The sequence below is a fragment of the Centropristis striata genome, chromosome 8, assembly GCF_030273125.1.
Source record: "Centropristis striata isolate RG_2023a ecotype Rhode Island chromosome 8, C.striata_1.0, whole genome shotgun sequence".
Classification (NCBI taxonomy): Eukaryota; Metazoa; Chordata; class Actinopteri; order Perciformes; family Serranidae; genus Centropristis; species Centropristis striata.
Genome location: NC_081524.1, coordinates 10,236,232 through 10,256,320, shown reverse-complemented (window position 1 = coordinate 10,256,320; position 20,089 = coordinate 10,236,232). Strand labels below are relative to the sequence as shown.

Genomic DNA, 20,089 nt, shown 5'->3' with positions numbered 1-20,089 from the left:
TGCAGTAACGAGCAGGGGGGAGTGACTGCGGGTAAATGGGATGGCAGGAAGAAAGCCTGAGTAAACAACCTTTCAGATTGACCGTATGTAGAAAATATCTTTACAGTTTGTGCTCAACTTCATCGCTGAGGCAGTGGGACAAAGGTTCAGTGGAAACAATGGAGATGGACTGAAAGGAAAGGGTGTAGTGGAGAGAGGAAATGTCTCATTGTGCTGCTCTGCTGTGTGCAGTTAGAGTGCCAAAACCAGCCTTTGGTTCTGTAGCTACACGGAAACAGACATGCAGCTTTATTTTGCAGTGAGAGGGCTAGCAGCGGAAGGAAATGAGGAGAGACAGATACAGTGAAAGAGACAGAGAGAGAGACCGAGAGAGAGAGAGAGAGAGAGAGAGAGAGAGAGAGACAGAGAGAGAGAGAGAGAGACTGAGGGGAAACAGCAGATTAGGGTCACTGGGGTTTTCCACTGTGTAGGATCAGAAAAGACATGAGAAGTAGGTAAAGCTGAGTGAGGAGGGGAACATATCAGTAGTCACAGACAGTTCAGAGTGGAGGTAGACAGAAAAAGAGACAGGGAAGCACCTTGAGTGATGCTCCTTAAGCTGAGATCAATTATTCGCTGTTTCAAAGGTTAGAAGTCAGTTTAGAGAAGTTTACTGGAAGACGGTGGTAGATATTTTACACACTGGTGGAGGACTGTAATCGAATGGGCTGTCATGAATTGCTCAAATGGAAATAAGTACCAAAAAAATGGAATATGCTGTGATCGCTGTGCTGCAGGTGAGTAATCCTCTTTAAGTTTCATTTACTAACATTTCCTTTCTGTGTGAACTTATTTTACCTCGCATGTGTGAAAATACAGCCTTTTTAAAGCATTTCCCACAGTCTGACATCTGATTTTTCCTTTCTCTTCTCTTATCAGGAGAGTACGTGCGAACTGAGTGTGACAGTGAAAAGCCGACTGAGTGTGCTGAATGTAGACGGGAATACTTCACTTCAGCAGCTAATCATTTGAAAAGATGTCAGAGATGCCGTTACTGCGATCCCAGTAAGTTACCCACACTGTATGTATGCATGCAGACAGACACACACACACATTTCTGTACTGTAAACAAACCTAAATTCCTTCCTCTTCTGTACTTTAACAACTTCTTTAAACCTTAAAACGTCACTAACTCTTGCTGTATTGCCAAACTTTGGTCACAATTTTTAAAAGTTATTTTTTTAATATTAGTGGAGAACTCAAAGTTTTGAAATATACCAAGAATGTAAGTCAGGCTGAAAAAACACAAGACTTTGATTTCAAAGTTTCACTCAGTATTAAAATCATGTAGTTTTAAGGAAATACACTTTAAATTAAAATATGATTCTGTCAGTGTGGAGTAAGATTATTTTAACAGCCTTGGTAATAAGAGAACCCTCATACAATTATAGTTTTGAAAAGTGTCTGGTTGAAGCTGTGTGCCAATTGAAAAACTGACTTTTCAAAGTAAGAATATAACTGGAAAGCCAATCTAACTGTGATCTAGAGAAAGCCTTAAGTCTATACTGAAACTCTATAAGTTTTGTATTTTCACAACTGATTACAATAATTCATGTTAGGTGCTGTTAACTTGCTGCTGTTAACACTATTTCCTTTTGAACCAGCTTAAAATGTTTAACAGTGTGGAAATAAGAAGGGGAGAAACTTTTGTTAAGGAGTGAAATTATCTTTGAAAGAGACTTCTGCAACAGTGTGTAGGTCTGCCAGATGGATCCAGATTGATCTCAGAGTAACAATATCACGGTACTCAATACACTGCGAGACAACCATCTACTGTAACTGTATTGAAGAAGAAAAAATGCTCTGACAAGGCAGGAAAAAAGCAGGGATTATGTTTTTATTCACTGCATTTTGACGTCAGATAGTACACGGTCGCCCATAAAGTTGCATCTTCTCAAAACTGTATTAATCAATCTCTTCCAACGTATCACAATGAAAATGAAATCACAATTAACAGAGGATTGTGTCTGAAAACAAAATTCCAACCTGATGGACGACCATGTATATTAAGTCTTAGTCACAATGCAAAAAAAAATAGCAATAAACTGCCACAAAGTGCAACAATTCTGGGGTTATGGATTTGTTGTATTTCTTAGTATTTCTCCAAAGCATGCTTTGGTAAACTCAGCACACTTGATACTTACGTCTGTGTGTATTTTGAGGAACAGACTTTGCGTCTAATGTACTTATGAGTAAGATATTGATATGCTGACAACACACTGAGCATCCAGTCTGACCATATAAGCTGTGGCCAGTCTGACCAGTTTGACGACACCTGACACATATGTTTCATCTGTATGACATGTTGACTATATACAGTCATGGAAAAAATTATTTGACCCTTGTTTTTTTCAATTTCTTGTTCAGTTTAATGCCCGGTACAACTAAAGATACATTTGTTGGGACAAACATAATAATAACAACAAAAATAGCTCATAAAAGTTTAATTTTAGTGCTGATTTCTACACATTTTCCATGGTTTTCTTGATAATAACCAAAGTCATCCATGCCATGACAACTACACTGCAAAAAAGCCAACTTGTATTTTTTGGCCTAAAACATTGATTTAATTAAACTTGGAAATATAAATTACTGACATTTAGGGCAATAATGTAAGTTAGCACAACAAAGAAAGCCAGTTATGCTCAAAAACAAGTTGTGAGTTGTTACTTATATATTTAAGTTAGGGTTCAAAACAAGGGACAATAGTTCTGCTAACTCTTATTTCTTTGTTGTGAAATTCGGTCATTAGCGAAAGCTAGCGGCTAACTGATGCTAGCGGCTAACTGATGCTAGCGGCGCTGCTTGTTACAGCTACAAGAGTAGCCATTAGCGTATCAATGCTAACTCAAAATTGTGGTCACAACATTAGCTGACATTTCATAGCGGCGTTACAATCGTGCCAGAGAAATTCAGAGTTGAGCAAACTCAAAAACAAAACTTAAAATATTTTGTTTAATTGTCCAACTTAAAATTTTATCGAAGTTTGTTGCCTTGAAATTTTGAGTTCACCCAACTTTTCTTTTTTCGCAGTGTTTAAGTGTATATCTTCTGTAAGCATGGCAGAGATGAGTCCGATGTCGGATGGAGTAAATGCGCATTAAGCAATCACTTCTCCACTTGTTCTCTTCCTCTGTCAAACCACAAAATGCATAGTATCGGGGTTAAAGGAAGGATACAGCTCTGCCTTGCTAAAAAGTTTTCAGAAAATGAGAAAAACAGTACCTCCCTGACTCCAACACTGTCTGTGCTATCAAACAATATTTAGTATCACAAGAGGGAATGATATATTGTGATTTCTTGTCCCACCCCTGACTATTGTGTCACATATCTTTGACTCTTTCAGGTAACCACCTGAGGAAATTAAAGGAGTGTACAGGTAAGGAGGACACGGTGTGTGAGTGTGAGGATGGTTTCTACTGTAGCGATCCTCAGTGTGAGCACTGCAACCCTGCCACCATGTGCAGCGAGGGTCAAGGGGTCAAGTTTAAAGGTAAGCTTCCATTATATATAAATTATGAATAAATTATAATGCACACAGTTTGAGCTGGTAACTGAAAATATATCTTTTGACTTCTTGCAGCCACTCGCACGAACAACACAGTGTGCGCTGTGTGTGAAGACGGGACCTTCAACAACGTCACAGATTCTATCTCCCCCTGTAGATCACATACCAGGTGAGCCTGCGTCTCCACTGTTACTGCTATTAATATCAAAGCCGAAGGAGGATGTCGATGTATGTAATGTGATGTGCATCTTTCATTAGTCATCCATCCCCGCGCTGCAGAAATTAGATTTCTTGTTTCGGTTGACATTTTCAGTCTACAAACCCGAAACATCCACATCACACCTTCTGTCACGATATCTTATCCACAACTCTCTCATTCTGAAACCGTAACACATCCATTTATTTAAGAAAACTCCATTATTTTCCAACTTTCATTTGTTTGTAATTACACTACACAGAATGTGGATGTTAACCCTCTGAAATCTTCGGCTATATGTCTGTTAAAAAATCAGTTAAAAATTCTTTACCATGCCATGTTGGTATCAGTTTTTTCAGCGTTACCTCACCTATATGTCCTGATAATTCATTTTTAACTTTGACTTACTCGATCAAAATGTTGAACCCAAAAGAAACTAAGGGAACATAAAATCTGATCTTGAAAATTATGTTTCAAAACACATCATTTTAAATATTTCAAATATTAATATAGGTTGCACATATAACATATAACAGGTAAAATTAGGATAATATCTAGTTTAATATTTTATACTAAATATATTTGACAATATCTCCAGTTTTACTTGGCTGAATATCATCAAAAAAAGATCTAGTATGGAGTTTCAAGCCAGAACTTTAGAGGGAAATAAACTAATAATAATAATAAGCTGATGGCAAGGCTCAATGTTGCTTCATTTTTATGTCTTCACATCATGAAGAAGTAATGCCGGTGCTTTCATGGACTCTGGAGGGTTAATTTGTTTGTCTTTGTTTGTTACTTTCAGATGTGAGGCGATAGGACGAGATCAGAAAACTGCAGGAACATCAACAACTGATGCTATCTGTGGCGGCTTAAAAACCCGTAAGTCTCTTGTTTTTTTTAACCTTTGGGCCGTGATTAGGAATGTGTATCATCTCTTCATATCTTAACATATATTAGTTTCAAAAAGAAAGTTTAAGTTGTGCAATGTAGCACTTATCCTGTGTGACTCATTGAGTTCCTGATGATCTTTAGTTCCTATAGGTCATATGATCGTGAGAGGAAGTAGAAGTCATACAGATGGGAAAATCATTCCAAACAAGAAGAGTTTTGGTAGCAGCGTAGATGGCCATGATTCTATCTCTGTGACTGGCTGTAAAGGTCAACTTTATCTTCAGAGAATAAACATTAATGCTGCAAGAATCAATATTTTTATAATGACAATATGAAAGTGCGCTACTGAGCTTTATAGTGAGTGTCAGCTGCCTGTTCAAGCTGCAGATTTACATTTTTATTCACTCTCACTGCCCTCATTGTGGAGTTTCTGGCTTGACAGGTTACAAAAAAAGTTTGGACGCAGTTTAAAAAAACTCCAGAATGCATCAAATTCAGATATGTGTATATATTTAAAAGAGACAAAAGTTTCCTAATTTGAGCTTAAAATATATTGTCTTTGTACTGGTTTCTATTGAACATAGGTTAAATAAGATTTGTAAATCACTGAAATCTGTTTTCATTCATTTTTCAAAACAATTTTGGAATCAGGGTTGTCGCTTTACAGCCAGATATTTCTCTCAGGAGTCACACACACTGTGATGGAGTTGCAAGCAGTTTAGTGCAGGAATTAACAAAAGCTTTTCAATATCGATTCATCTGCCAATTATCTTCACGATTAACTGATCCATTGTTTGGTCTATAAAACATATAAAATTTATATACTGAAAAACATTCACCCCAAGTCCAAATGTATGTCTTTAATTGTCTTGTTTGTCAGTCAAAAATTCTTTTGACTGAGATTTTCTGTTTAATATGATATAAAGAAAAGAAGAAGAAAAAACAGGAAATCTCCATATTTCAGAGACTGAAAATAATATTTTCTACCATTTTTTTTGCACTAAAAATACTTTTTTGATTAAATGATTACCAAAAAATAGTTTGTAGTCGACAGTAGTGAGTAGTCGACAAATGTTGTAACTTAAGTGTTTATTATTGTCATTTTATGACTACAGCTATATAACTGATGTATAAAAAAGTACAGTGATATTAGATAACCACATGAATAGTTTGACCCACCTGTAAATGATCAGTACATGTGTAATCAAGTAATAAATGCTTCACAACACATTGTGTGTTATTAATTGTTTATCTAGCAGTTATTGCTTCATAAGAGAAGTTATAATTGCTGACAAATAACCTTAAAAATATATGTAACAACATAATCTCACACTTCAACTACATTATAGTGCTTTATAGTGTGTAATAAACCATGTAAGTGCTTATATACGGCTTATAAATGGCAAATAAGGTGTTACTTATAACAGCATAACTTGCCATCATTCTTGCGTGACTCTAGTTTACTAATAGAAGTACAAAATAGAATTTGAATTGTTGATTTAACACCTGTCAATAATTTTAATGAGGAAACAAGAGGTGTATTCAGTAAACACTTACTCCCACTTTATTTCCCAGAAGTAACTTGTGCAATCAAGAGAAAACCCTGATTGAAATGTATCTTGGTGGCTGTAAAATCCCCTGTCTTTGTTTTGTCAGATTGTCCCTGGATGTTACCGACGGGCCTGTGGTCAGGACTTGTGTTGACCGCGCTCATCCTGTTTGGTCTTGCCTGCTGGAGGGCAAAACGCAAGTCATACAGAACAGGTGTGTACACCAAACCCCCCACATGTGTAGGTGTGTTTCATCATTGTTTTTCACATACATTTGTTCTCATTGTTTAAAAAATACGTCTTCAGAAGAGGCGATGCAGCGACGAACAGGCATGCCCACTCACTGACAGTAACAGTTAGCCACAACTATGAGACACACTGCTTTGAAGTCGTGCACTTTAAGGTCACAGCTTATCTCGTCCACACACACCTCCCCACTGCTTCTTTTAGAGATGTATTTATTTCAAAAATCCGAGCACGGTCCAATAAAAATTTACATATCTGAAGACTGCTGTGATATTGAGTCGGTATAGCCCAGGAAGGTTAAATAAGGAGTTGTGTTAGCTGATGCTAAACAAGCTCGGCAAGCATGACAAACTGAATGGGGAAACCACATCCTGTACATATTCAGCCTGACACAGTTACTTTGTAAAATGTGACGCACACTTCACAGGCAGTTCAGTCATTATGAGAAACAGGTCCTACGCATGTGGCTCAGTCCCAGAGACGATTGTTTTGGCTGACGTGTTGTACTTTATTGACGCTTACTGTATTTCCACTGAAACGATGCGCCAATACTGGAATCTACACATAATATTTAAGTAAGGGAGAGAATGTTGGGCTTCACGACTCGTTTGAAAGTCCAGTTTGCAACTTGTACACTGTGATATGGGAACCTGGAACCTCCAGTTTGTATAAACTGAGAATGGGCTTTTCAGTGGGAGAGGGAGAAATCAACCAGGCGTTAAACTAATAAAATAAAACTTTTTTAATACATATTATGGAGTTTTTTCAATGAGGAAGAAGGAGTAGATTTGATTTCAAGGCTATGGCGGAAGAAAATATCTGAATATTACAGAAATAGCAACATGGACTAATAATAATGTGGAGAAATAATGTGCCAAGTATCGCAGTGCTGCAGAGATGTCCCGGACTATAAATCATATTCTACACACTCAAGAAAAATATGTTTGGTACACATCGTTCACAAGAAAATCCTGATTTGATTTGAATGTAAATGTGATATTGTGACTCATATCGCAGTTGCAATATCAGTCAAAATAACCAAACTCAGACAATTGTTCCAAATTGTTCACCTCAAAACGGAACCCTTTTTGTGAAAAATACGTCAGACATAAAATACAGATTTTTTTAACAGTTATATCCTATTGGAGTAAATGTTGTCCGATTTCCGCCAAGATGAAAGTGAACACATAAAAAGATGCTTGGGTAATTTAGAAATTGTGGTTTCACATAAATCATTTATCAGAGCGATTCAAAATTTGGTGGTAAGCAGCAAGAAAAGCCCATTAATGTCATTCAACACTCAATCATGCACCTACCAACTATAAACTCAAACATTAGCTCACTATTTTGCAATCTCTTTAGTGTTGTATTTTAACATTGTTTTGTGTTGTGTCTTAATACTGTGACTACTGTTGCTGTTGTCCTGTGTTGTATTGTGTTTTAAGAGTGTGAAACTTTGTTGTTGGTGTTTGAAAGGCTTGTTTGTTTGTGTTAGATTTATCTATTTTTTCACAATTTTTTTTATTTGTTCCTGCCCAGGGACTCCAGTTGAAATTTAGCTAGTAGCTAATTCTGGTACGGCTGAGAGTCATTCACTGGCCCTGTTAAATAAACAATAAATAATAAAATAAAACAAACACAGGTGACTGGAGCTTGAAAACTGCAGTAGCAAAACAGCTGACTTCAAGAAAAAGAACATCAAATTTAACTATTTAGTACATTCTGCCTGTACGAGATAACACAAAGAACATGTTACAGTAATGCTATATGCATATAAAATATTGGCCAATATATGAATTGGCTCCAAAGATCCAGTATTGGTCAGGTCTAATGTTTATCTTAGGATTTTTTTAATGTCTTAAAAAGTTAAAAGATGCCTGGAGAGAATTTTATATTTGTTATTTACTCTTCTGGTGGCTGAATTAATCCATTTGGGGGCATCAGGGCTTTGGATCCCTATTTCCTTTGACCAAAATGTATTTAGGAGCTTGTACACTGTAATAAAAATTAAACAATAGCTACTCAATAAAATTGAGGCAACAGATTGCATGCAATATTATTAATTAAATCTAACAAAGTTACAAGTTGAGTTAATAACTTAACAGGAAGTGCCTGTCAATTAAAAACGGACTAATTCTATTGAGTTGGATTCATTCAAAATTCTCTTGATTTAGAATTACATACACATAAAGATTATATTTAATGTGGTCAATATAAGTAGGTTCTATCTCAAACATTTTTATATTAAAGTTACTTAAACAACTGCCTCAAAATCAAGGACCCATTTATATTTAATACATTTTATCAAATATATTAAGTAAAATGAAATGACTACAGAATCATAGCCTCTCTACAAGGCTTTCAGACATGACAGATAGTGATGCAGGGCCATTACTACAAACTAAAGGGGTCTTTGGGGCCCTTGAGGTCCTGGAGTGATGGCACCACCTCCTGTTGATTAGAAAGGTTGTTGTTAAATGTTTACAGTGTCACAAAGAAAACAGCTGAGGTCAGCTTTGAGTCATAGATGGATGGATTCCAGCACGAACTAAAAAAAGTACATACATACTGAACATGTGAATCATGCTGCACTGACATGTTTATATTTAAGGTTGATCATTTTTTTCTGTCAAAAAATGTTAGCTGCCACTGGAATCTGTCTGAACATCTGTGAGTCAAACCAGACATTTTTTTGTAATTTCCTTTTCCTCTGTAAAAGAGGAAATTACCAACTTTTTACTGCTGCCTTTTAAGTCTGCAGGCGGCGTGTTTCATACTCAAAAGATAGTCTTTGATGTTGAGTCACACAGAGCTGTGGTATATTTGAATTTTACAGATTGATTAATGTGAATGTATACGGTTCAGAAAGATTTCCTCGAAACGAACTTATAGATGTTTATCAGGATCACGCCTCACGTGTCAGTGGTTTTACAGAGCAGAGCTTTAGAGGGATTATGGTGCCCCCTAAGGGCCAATCAGTGTACTTTTCTTTTGCAGTATTAAATTAGATACTTTATTATACTTTCATATTATTAGACATTTTTTTTCTTCAATTTCCTGTTTATAATGATGCCTGGTATAACTAAAGGTACATTTGTTTGGCCAAATATAATGATAACAACTAAAACAGTGCATAAGAGTTTAATTTAAGAGCTGATATCTAGCCATTTTCCATGGTTTTCTTGATAATAACCGAAAATAATTTTCAATAAAACCATGGAAAATGGCTAGATATCAGCTCTTAAATTAAACTCTCATGAGCTATTTTTGTTGTTATCATTATATTTATGCAAAAAATTTACTTTCAGTTGTAAAAAGAACAAGAAACTAGAGAAAACAAGGGTGGTCTAATCATTTTTTCCCCATGACTGTATAATTTATAATAATGGGAGATATTCCTTGATATTGATACCCCTTCATTGATACTGAATATTCTTCTCTTTTTCTTTTTTTTAACCCTATTTGTGATATCCCCTTTAGGTCGCTCCAGTGTTCCTGTGCCTGTGGTTGAAGTGGTTGCAGCAGTACCGATCACTCGTCTGGAGCTGCCTTTACATTTCACAGAGCTGAACGGTCACTGCCAGGAGAGCTGCCCCATGGAGGACTGCAAGTTACCCCTTTTTAACGCCGGTGAGGATGTAATGTGCATGCAGACACACACAGCTTTAACAAAATGTTTCTGTGTTGTCATCTTTCATGCCTACAATACAATACTTTGACAATAGAAAGGTGACAGGAAATGAGAGAGATGAGCTATGACATGTAACAAAAGTCGCCAGCTCGACTCAAACCGGCTGCATTGTGGTTCATGGTTGGTGTTTTTACCCCGAACATACAAGTGCACAAGAAAATGGACGGATGCAAAACATAATGCAAATTTCACATTTCCCCACACAGTTTAATAGAAGTGATAATCAAAGTGAGCCCATAACCTGTTCTCAACTTGCTGCTCATTGCATGGTCAGTTTTGGCGGCAATTTTTGCCATTTTAGTCGAAGTTTACTGCATTGTACCAGCTGCTATTGAAATGCTATTAAAGTCAATATTAAATAACTTTATTATAAAAATATGTGTTTAAAATAAGTCATGAAATAAATCGAATGTGGTTAATACTTTTATGTAATAATTCCATATTTATTTTCCAGCTCTTTTTATTTAGGTTTCTTATATTTAAATGAACTAGTGTAGTGCCCATAGGAAGTATGTATTCGTATAGAGGGAGATTAAGTACACAGCAATAGTGTTAGCTAATGCCTCTTGCTAGTTTAACCATAAATAACACAGAAACACTCTCTTTCCGTCCGTATTATGCTTAGCTGTCAGTTAATAAAGTTTTGTTTTTACTGTTTTCAATGGATCAAACTGATGCGGAAGAAAGGGTTTAAATCTCCGCTTAGCATGCTAATCGTGAGATAGCACATTATGCGGTATGCTGCACTAAAAGTACATTAACATAAACCCAATTAGCTGATATACTATATTGCATTTAAGTATCTCATATCAAATGATTATGGGCATTACGCTAAGCAACATGACTATCATCCCTACCATAAGAAGTGAATAAAGCTAAATCTCCACTTAGCATGCTAATCGCGAATAACAGAATTTACACATTATATGCAGACCACTACGTCTGCAACTCCACTTACTTTTCAAAAGGTACGCACACCATCCAGGACATGAACATTGATATTTGGTGGAAACTATTTTAATATTATTGGAAAATCGAGCCTTGTAGCGCACTTTAAAACTCCAAAAGATAGCTAGGCTAATTAGACCTACATGAGTCAGGCATGGAAATCCAGAGTTTATTGTGTTACTGACCAGGTGTAGGCCTATCACACAATGGGGCGAAGCTCCTTGTAACAAGACCTACATAAATATTGATATTTTGAAAAATGACTTAAAAAATCTTCAAAATCAAGGATGCACAACTTTGTGCCATGTGCAAGTCACATACAAAATCTGAGGTCATTCTGACTAACGGTCAACAAGATAAGCCCTAGACACACACACACACACACACACACACACACACACAGACGCTTCTTGCTTTTATAGATAGATTGGGCGTACTTATTTAACAAATTCAGACTGAAGCAACCAACAAGGTGCAGACCCTCCACCTCACTCTCTGCTACTGGGGCACTATTTCACCAGAAAGTTTTCTGATCTGTCAAGGAGTTAGGGCGGTGCAGGGTCAGACCTCTGATGCTGGTTGAATTTGAATCTCTGTAGCTCTCCTCAGTCTCAGTTGAGGGTCCAAGAGATACGCTATCTAGCTATACACTTGTCTCATTTGTAGTCTGATAAACAGGAGGCTAAATTGTTCAAAATCAGTGTCTCATATCACCATTTTCCAAACTACTGCAGCTGCCATATTTTGCTGAGATTGAACCTTTAAATTGTCAACCCTCTGTATATTAAGAGTGCAAGATGAATCCCCTTTTCCAGCACTTATCTATAATGATTCCCCATGCTCATGCTCCATTAAGATGGCTTTAAATCACATAAAGTGTGAGCATGTTTGATGTAACATTACTGAAAGATGGTCATACTGAATATTGATTTTTTTTTTTAATTATCCTCCTCAGATGATGATCCGATTAGTAGCATCAAAAAAGACAGCGTGGACATCAGCCGTCCTATAACTCCACTGAAGGTTTCAGTTTCATTCACTGAATCCAACCACATCGCCGAAAGCGACGGATTCAGCACTGGGAACTTCCTCAGGACCTACTCAGAGCCACAGGAGGACGAGTGGTGTGGGACATAATCAAGTACATGTTGTAACAGTTTACTGAGTCCCCTCTCTGCTGCAACTAGTTTCCAAACTTACACTGGATTTATTTATACCAAAAACAAAAGAGCAGAAGGGTTTCTCTGTCAGGAGAGTGGAAGGTGGCTGCAGTTTGCTGCCCCCTGCAGGAGCTCAAGTGTTGTGATATTTCTATGACGCCTTTACAATGAAGCTAACAGCTAAAAGAAAAAAAAGGATGTTTTTTTTTAAAAACACTGATGCAGTTCTGTACTTGAATTAGTCCATTTGATGTGAAGTAGTTTTTGATACTCATTTAACAAGTGAAGGCAGCACTGTGTGTGGTTTTCAGCTGGTGGTGGTGTCTTTCGGCTTTGATTGTCTCTAAAGAATAAGTATGTTAATGTTTTATATTTAAGTCTGTTAATGTTCTATATATTTCTTACTGTAGCAAATCCCATGAAAACTCCAAAACCAACAATTAATGTGTCTGTGGTCAAGCCAGTGAGCCACAATATTGCAATGGAACATGGTCATTGTTGTTTATTATGCAGCTGTAAATACGTAGTGTTAATGTATATTAATGTGACCCCAACAAATGCTCTATTTACTGTTGTCAAAAACTAAAGTGCCCAGGTGTTTCAGACAATTACTGAGCCTTTTTTAACTGTTAAAGTAAATATTTCTTTCCTGGACCTAAGTCTTTAAATTTACGCCTTTGTATAAACAAAAGGACTTTTGGCACCACAGAGAGAATATTCAGAAACTCAACTGAGCCTGACCCAACATTACACTTTTCATGGGATTTGTTGACACTAAGAAAGCTGAACTTTTAATGTAAATGATGTCTTTTGTAATTTTAATTTAAAGTATATCTAATTTAACTTATATTGTTCCTACAACCAGCTCTTAATACAGCTCGAGAATTTTACATGAAATTGGTATAAGACAAAAAAAGGGATGAAAATACATTTATTTCTGTTGCCTGGATGGCTGTTTATCAAATCTATATTGTTTTGGTGTGAGTAGATTCATGCTTCCTTCTGCGCCACATACATCTCTACAGCCACTACTCACCAAAACAATCTAGATTGATACATATGTATTTTGGGGTCAATGGTGCCTTTAAAGTATATTGTAATGCAAATTTTTAGCAGTGAATTTCAGTTTTTATAAAACTTCAAGATATGCAGCAACACACTCACACACACACACAAACACATTTAAAACTCGGAGAATGTTGCGATGAGTAAAAGATGCAGCTGTGACGCCTGACAGATGTTTGATTTGTTTATAACATTGTGAAGAGTGCAATATGAGGACGTATGTAGGAATGTTTACACAAGTCATTCTGCTCTCAGCTCTCATTAGTACCATCAGAAACAATTACCATGTACATGTACATATCAGTGTTTTCACAGATATTCAGTCTTCTTGTGATCCTTTAAAATAAAGTTGATTATAATAAAAAAAAAAACTATAAACATGATTCAAATCGTGTAGCAAGTTCTTAACTAGATTCTATGAAGAATAAATTCACTACAACATATTTGTGGTAACTTTAATCAGCCTTCTTGAAGACTTGCTTGGCAACGATGTCTTCAACTCTCATCTCCTGCAGAGAGGGACAAAACCATGGAGGGGGGAGGAGAGAGGAGGAGGGGGAGGAAGAGAAGGGGAGGTGCAAATGAAAATTTAGAATCAATAAGACAGTTTGGCACATCAAAGGAGAGTTAAATGAGTGATACACAAACCTGGGCCTGCTTCCAAAATAAAACCCCACCCCCCTTCATCCTTCGACCTCGTAATCCGTCTCCCACTCTTTCACCATCTACTTATCTCCTCCTTTGAGCCCCACTGCCTCCCTCGTCTCCCCCTCACTCACTCACTCACATCATTATTCCCTCGCTGCTCTCTTCTCCTGCTTTGTGTAACCTTTAAAATCCACCATTTTAGAGCCTGATCCTCGCTGGCATTTCTCTTCCCAATGCGCTGCTGAATTCAGACATCAACAACGCGTTGCTTTGTCCGTAATGCAACAGGGGAATTAGAAATCCTGCAAGAGCTATTTAGCGGAACAATGCTGACTGTTTTTAAATCTTAATCAGCACTGACAGATTATCTATAAGCTTAAACTCTTTTATAACAAAAATGAGAGAAAGCACTCCTCTGCCTTGGTCTTGAGTGATTGGGGCACTTTATTAAGAAGTGCATTCAAGAGTCTTCTGCCTCTTTTGTGTTCGACTTCCTTTGTAAGGTGTTACTTTTTTATTTCCCACCCCCACCCCCAACGCCTCCTCAGGCATGCACAAGCCTTTTAACCTCCTAAAACCCACCATAGTTGGGTAACACGTACCCCTTTTTAAAAATACACAATCTATAGTTTGGGAGACACAGTGACATCACAAATTAAAAACTCCCTCGTTCTCACTGGCTCAGAGGTTTGGAATTATATACATATGTGGTCAACAAGTAGACTGATTACCAGAAGAATCCGGAGAGCTCTTGTTTGATTTAGTCCAGTCCCTCTCCCATTCAGACCTCATTTCCACCCAAACTGGTCCTCATCAGGCCATTCACAACCGTTTATCTAAAACCCTGATTCAAAAAAAGTTGCTACGTTGCAAAAAGTGTAATTAAAACAGAACGCAATGATTTGTAAATCCTTTCTGAACTACATTCAATAGAATACAATATCTAATGCCCAAACTGGGAAACTTGTTTTTTCTAAATATATACAGTCATTATGAATTTGATGCATTTTGTTTTTCTTACATTTACACAACTTCTTTTGGAGTCAGAGTTGTAATATGGGGTGGGTTTGATACTGGACGTCTAGTGCAACTCACAAAACTCTTAAAAAACTAAAACTTAACAACTCCAATCAAATATGAGAAGAATATATCAAATATCAAGATTCTGTTACCACCTCAAATGTTTTTACAAAACAAATTTTAGTGCATCTTAAGCTGTAATATGAGGGGGGTTGCAACCAGGCCGCCATGTTTTCATGCTTGTAAAATGCCAGAAGCACCGCTCCATAAACAATTATATATATGTTATATTATAGACAAGTCTGAACAGATATTGTTTATATTTCATGTCATTTCGCTTCATGAAACTAGAAGATGTTACTTTTCAAATTAAGCCTCATATAATAATTTGGCTCTACAGTTCTTCTGTTATAAGCTTTTCTATTTGGGTATGCTAAACAGGTGAAAAATTTAATAAAAGGTGGATGATTAAAAGGGTAATAAAAAACTTGTGCACATAAAGACAGTGAAGTGTATCACCCCTGTCCTATTTGCATGTCAGTTAGCATATCAATTTTGAGCATCTTTTCCCCTTTTTTCCTTGTTCCGTCTCCCCCTCCCTCACTTCCTTTCCCTTCATCCACACATCCTCACCAAATGCAGCTTGTCCCCCTCCAGCCAGTGTGTCCAGCCTCGTCCGTCTTTCTCCCCTCGCTGTACACAGAGCAGTTTGTCTCCTTCCCAGCTCACTGTAGTCTGCATGGGCACAGAGATGTTGTGTTACTGCGTGCAATTAGTATGTTAATTAGCTCTCATGAGTCTTTGTGCACTTAAAAAAAAGAGTGGGCACGAGTTAAAAACCTTTTCCTGTTCTTTTCTTGCTTCCGTCTGCTCTTTTTGTAGTCACTATACAGTATGCTGCTATGCTGCAAATGCTGCTTACTGGGATTCCTGAATGGCTTTGGTAGCTGAAGAGTATTGCAGCATTTGTTTGATTCGCCTCTTTGTCACACACATCACTCGCTGCAGGGTTAAAGCAGCAGGGGTCGGTTGCAACACAAAAACACAGCAGTAGGTGGGTCGACTTTCCGCAGACACTCCAGATTAAAACTCACAGAGCAAACTTGTATAACAAGTTATGATATTCTATATTCGCTGCATCAAGAGGCCTGTCCAAACAAGTCCATGTGCATGGCAACAACAACACACACACACCTGGCAGGTTCGACCGTCCACCGGGCCCAGGTCTTCAGTGAATTCTTCTCCGATATTGAAGTCCATGTTGAAGTTCTTGAAGGTGGTGAGCGTGCGGATCTTCATGGCTCCTGTGGCCGGGTCATGGGTGATCTCTTTGGTGGGCTTCAACAGACACACAATCTTCCTCAGAGCAAAATTTATATCTGAGAGAGAAGAAAGGACGATGAAAGGATTTTATACATCAGGAGCTGTACTTTATTGTTCCTTCTTAAAAGGGGGGCTTTGTGTGCAGTGCAGACAGAGGATACACCCCTCTGAGAGTGTGTGTGTGTGTGTGTGTGTGTGTGTGTGTGTGTGTGTCTGGGGTCATAGAAAGGACAAGGTGGTGATTTCATTTCACTAATGTGCAGCTGCATGAAGATGAAGATGATTCACATTTTTTTTTTTAAATCAATGGCTGAAGATTAAAAAGATTACCTCAGCAATAAGAAATTACACATTTATTTTAATTAAATAAAATAATTAATAATAAAAATGAAAAGGCTGTAGTCTGAATGTGTCTGCTATCTATGGAGGAAAAAAATACACTAATTATTTTAGATTTTTTAAATACTTTTAATTGTTACATTTTGAACCAATACAGTAGTTACTTCTTACGAAGAAAAAAAATAAAACAACTTCATAAAAGCTACAGTATGCAGCTGCATGAAGATGATCCACATTTTTTTTATCAATGGCTGAAGATTAAAAAGTCACACATTTATTTTTAAATTAAATAATAGAATTAATAATAAAATTAAAAGGCTTAAGAAGTTTGAATGTGTATGTTATCTAACGAGGAAAAAATACAATAATTATTTTACATTCTTTTATACTTTTAATTGGTACATTTTGATCCATTACAGTAGTTATTTCCCAGAAAGAAAAAAATAAATAAAACGTCATAATAGCTACAGTATGTTTCTCCAGCCCTAGCCCTAACATCTCAATAAAAGGAAAATAAAAATATATATATAAATAATAACAGTAGTAGCAACGCATGTTATTAGAACGTTTGAATCTTGTCTTATTAAATAAATAAAATAATAAAAGTACATAGAAATAGATGCAACTTAAAAAGATTACCTCAGCAATAACAAATTACACATTTATTTTTAATTAAACAATATAATTAATAATAAAAATAAAAGGCTTAAAAAGTCTGAAAGTGTATGTTATCTATGAAGGAAAAAATACAATAATTATTTTACATTTTTTTAATACTTTTAAATGTTACATTTTGATCCATCACAATAGTTACTTCTAAGGAAGAAAAAAAAATCATAATAGCTAAAGTATGATTCTCCAACCCTAGCCCTAACATCTTAATAAAAAGAAAATTTTAAATAAATATATAATATTTATACCAGTATATACCAGTAGTAGCAATATGTTTTATTAAGACGTTTGAGTCTTGTCTCATTAAATAATTAACATAATAAAAATAAATAGAAAAAGATGCAAATGAATGTGCTTTCAGGGCTACAGAAGCTTCCATCAATGCAACAAAAAGAGTCTTACCTAAAGCTGCGAGGTAGGCGTCCATATTATCCTGCTCCACCATATGAAACGTGCCGGAGTAATTAGGTTTAGACATTTTGCTCCTTTTAAGACTCCAGACGAGCTGAAATCTCTACTTTTCCTGCTTCTTGCTTCTTCCCTCCACTGAAGACTGGATCCCAGGGCAGTTCTGCAGCCGCTTTGTTTGATATCAGTTTCACTTACGCAACGTTTTTTTACTCAGTGTCTGGGTTTTGGTTGGACGCGTGAAAAAGCACAGTGTTGCACAGTGAACGTCCTCTCGGGTGGAGACTCACACCGGGAATGGTTTCCAGTCAGCTGTGACTCACTGAGGCTCAGAGTTTTTCAGCAGAACTAGATTGAGAATGAGAGGGGAGGTTCATTCATCTCTCTAATGCTCCAACACACAGAGGGATCAGTTTCAGAGGCGGCGCTTCGGGTCACTAAAACATGTGGTGGGTGGGGTGAAGATGTGCTGAGCACACATGTTGCACACTGTTGTGTCTTCTTGTACTGGAAGCTGGGGAGTGCCTTAACTCTGTGGAGTCTTGGGGTGTTTTGTCCATTTTTGAATCCTTTTCATCCTGCCTGTATACACCACTTAAAAATGTTTAAATGCCATGTTGGGGTTTTTTTCTGCACAAACTCACCTATATTACCTACTAATAATTGTTTTTTTTTTTTATTCTGACTTACTGGAAAAAAAGAAACAAAGAAAAACCCAACATAAATGTGATCTTGTGATTGTGTGTGATCCTGTCATCCAACTCTGGTTTTTATTCTAGTGACTGTATTTAATTTGTGTCTTGTTGAGCTTACAATTTTGGTCATGTTGTGTTTTTTTGGTCATTTTGTGTCTTTTTTGGTCATTTTGTCTTTTGGTTTTTTGGTTCATTTTTGTGTCTTTTGTAGTCCTTTAGTCCAACATAAAATTTGATTTTTAACTTTTTTTTTAACTTTCAAAACACTATCATGCTCAATAAAGAATTTGAAATGTTGCAAATATAACATAAGAGGGTTACATCCAGTTCTATAATTTTATACTAAATATATTTGAGCTTGTCTCCAGTTTTACTTGGTATATCATCATCAAACTGAAACTGGCCTCATGGAGTTTACAGCCAGAACTTTAGAGGTAAATTTACAGTAGGGCTCCACGCTGCTTTGTTTTCTAGTCTGGATGTCACGAAGAAGTCATGATTTGGAGCTTTTGGAGACTCCGGAGGGTTAAAGGTCCCAGTGGAGGAGAAAGTTATCCAATCTTTTACAAGTGAAAGTCATGCACTCAAACCTAAGTAAAGAGTATTAGCATCAAAAACACTGGTGGAATGCAACATTTAATGTTAAAGTACATTTAACACAGTACTTAAGTAACGTTTTGTTGTACTCTACTTGAGTATTTCCATATACAGTCATGGAAAGAAATTATTAGACCATTTTTTTCCTTCAATTTCTTGTTCATTTTAATGCTTGGTACAACTTAAATTACATTTGTTTGGGCAGATATAATGAGAACAACAGAAATAGCTCATAAGAGTTTAATTATATATCTGATATCTAGCCGTTTACCATGGTTTTCTTCATAATAACCAAAATCATTATCCTTTAATTGCACCAGGCATTAAGATGAACAAGAAAGTGAAGAAAACAAGTGTTGTCTAATAATTTTTCCATGTAAGTTTATACTTCTACTTCACTACATTTTAGGGGCAAATTTTGTCATTTGCTCCACTACATTTAACTGACAGCTTAAGTTACTTTGCAGGTTGAGGTTTAACATGAAAAAAATTTATATCCTTACCTGAAAAAAACAAACAGTAAAATGCTGCTTACACAAATGCATCAAATAATAATACAATAATATATTTAAAATATATAAAAAGTGAGTGGATCCATTGTGCTTAACAAGTACTTTTACTTTTGATACTTTAAGTACATTTTTAAGCTGATACTTTTGTTCTTTTACTTCAGTAAGATTTGAATGCAGGACTTTTACTTGTAGTGAAGTAATTTCAGTGTGGTATTAATACTTTTGCTTAAGTAAGGGATCTTTTACTAAGGTATAAAAAAAGAAAAAGAAACAAAAAACAAAGTAAAGTAAAAGTCCTTCAAAGTATTAGTGTCAAAATACAATTAAAGTACCAAATTGAAAGTACTCATTATGCAGGATGGCCCAAATCCAAATAATGTATATTATAATTACTGTAATTTAACTATTTATGCATTAATATGCAGGATTGTGTAGTAACAAAATGGATGGCGTGTCATCTGGATTATGCAATTAAATTACAATATATATATATATTTTTTGAGGATATGTCATGAATACTACAGCCCTAAATGTCCCAGTATTGTACTTTAGCCTTCAGGTTAAAGGTCTGTATTGTT

At 36.3% G+C, this 20,089-nt stretch overlaps 2 protein-coding genes across 2 annotated transcripts; one reads left to right on the top strand and one right to left on the bottom strand.

Annotated features, from left to right (window-relative positions):
* The first annotated feature begins 497 nt into the window (after positions 1–497).
* On the top strand, positions 498–13,750 carry LOC131976843 (tumor necrosis factor receptor superfamily member 5). The gene is made up of 8 exons (XM_059340021.1): positions 498–776; positions 919–1,044; positions 3,386–3,532; positions 3,623–3,716; positions 4,549–4,625; positions 6,294–6,401; positions 9,914–10,063; positions 12,028–13,750. The coding sequence occupies exons 1-8, from the start codon at positions 713–715 to the stop codon at positions 12,207–12,209; spliced, it is 948 nt and encodes a 315-aa protein (XP_059196004.1). The 5' UTR covers positions 498–712; the 3' UTR covers positions 12,210–13,750.
* Positions 13,469–18,095, bottom strand: rbp5 (retinol binding protein 1a, cellular). Its single transcript, XM_059340023.1, has 4 exons — positions 17,702–18,095; positions 16,160–16,344; positions 15,599–15,700; positions 13,469–13,806 (listed from the first exon to the last, which is right to left on the bottom strand). Exons 1-4 carry the CDS (start codon positions 17,775–17,777, stop codon positions 13,753–13,755), a joined length of 417 nt encoding a protein of 138 aa, XP_059196006.1. The 5' UTR covers positions 17,778–18,095; the 3' UTR covers positions 13,469–13,752.
* Positions 18,096–20,089: the final 1,994 nt, after the last annotated feature.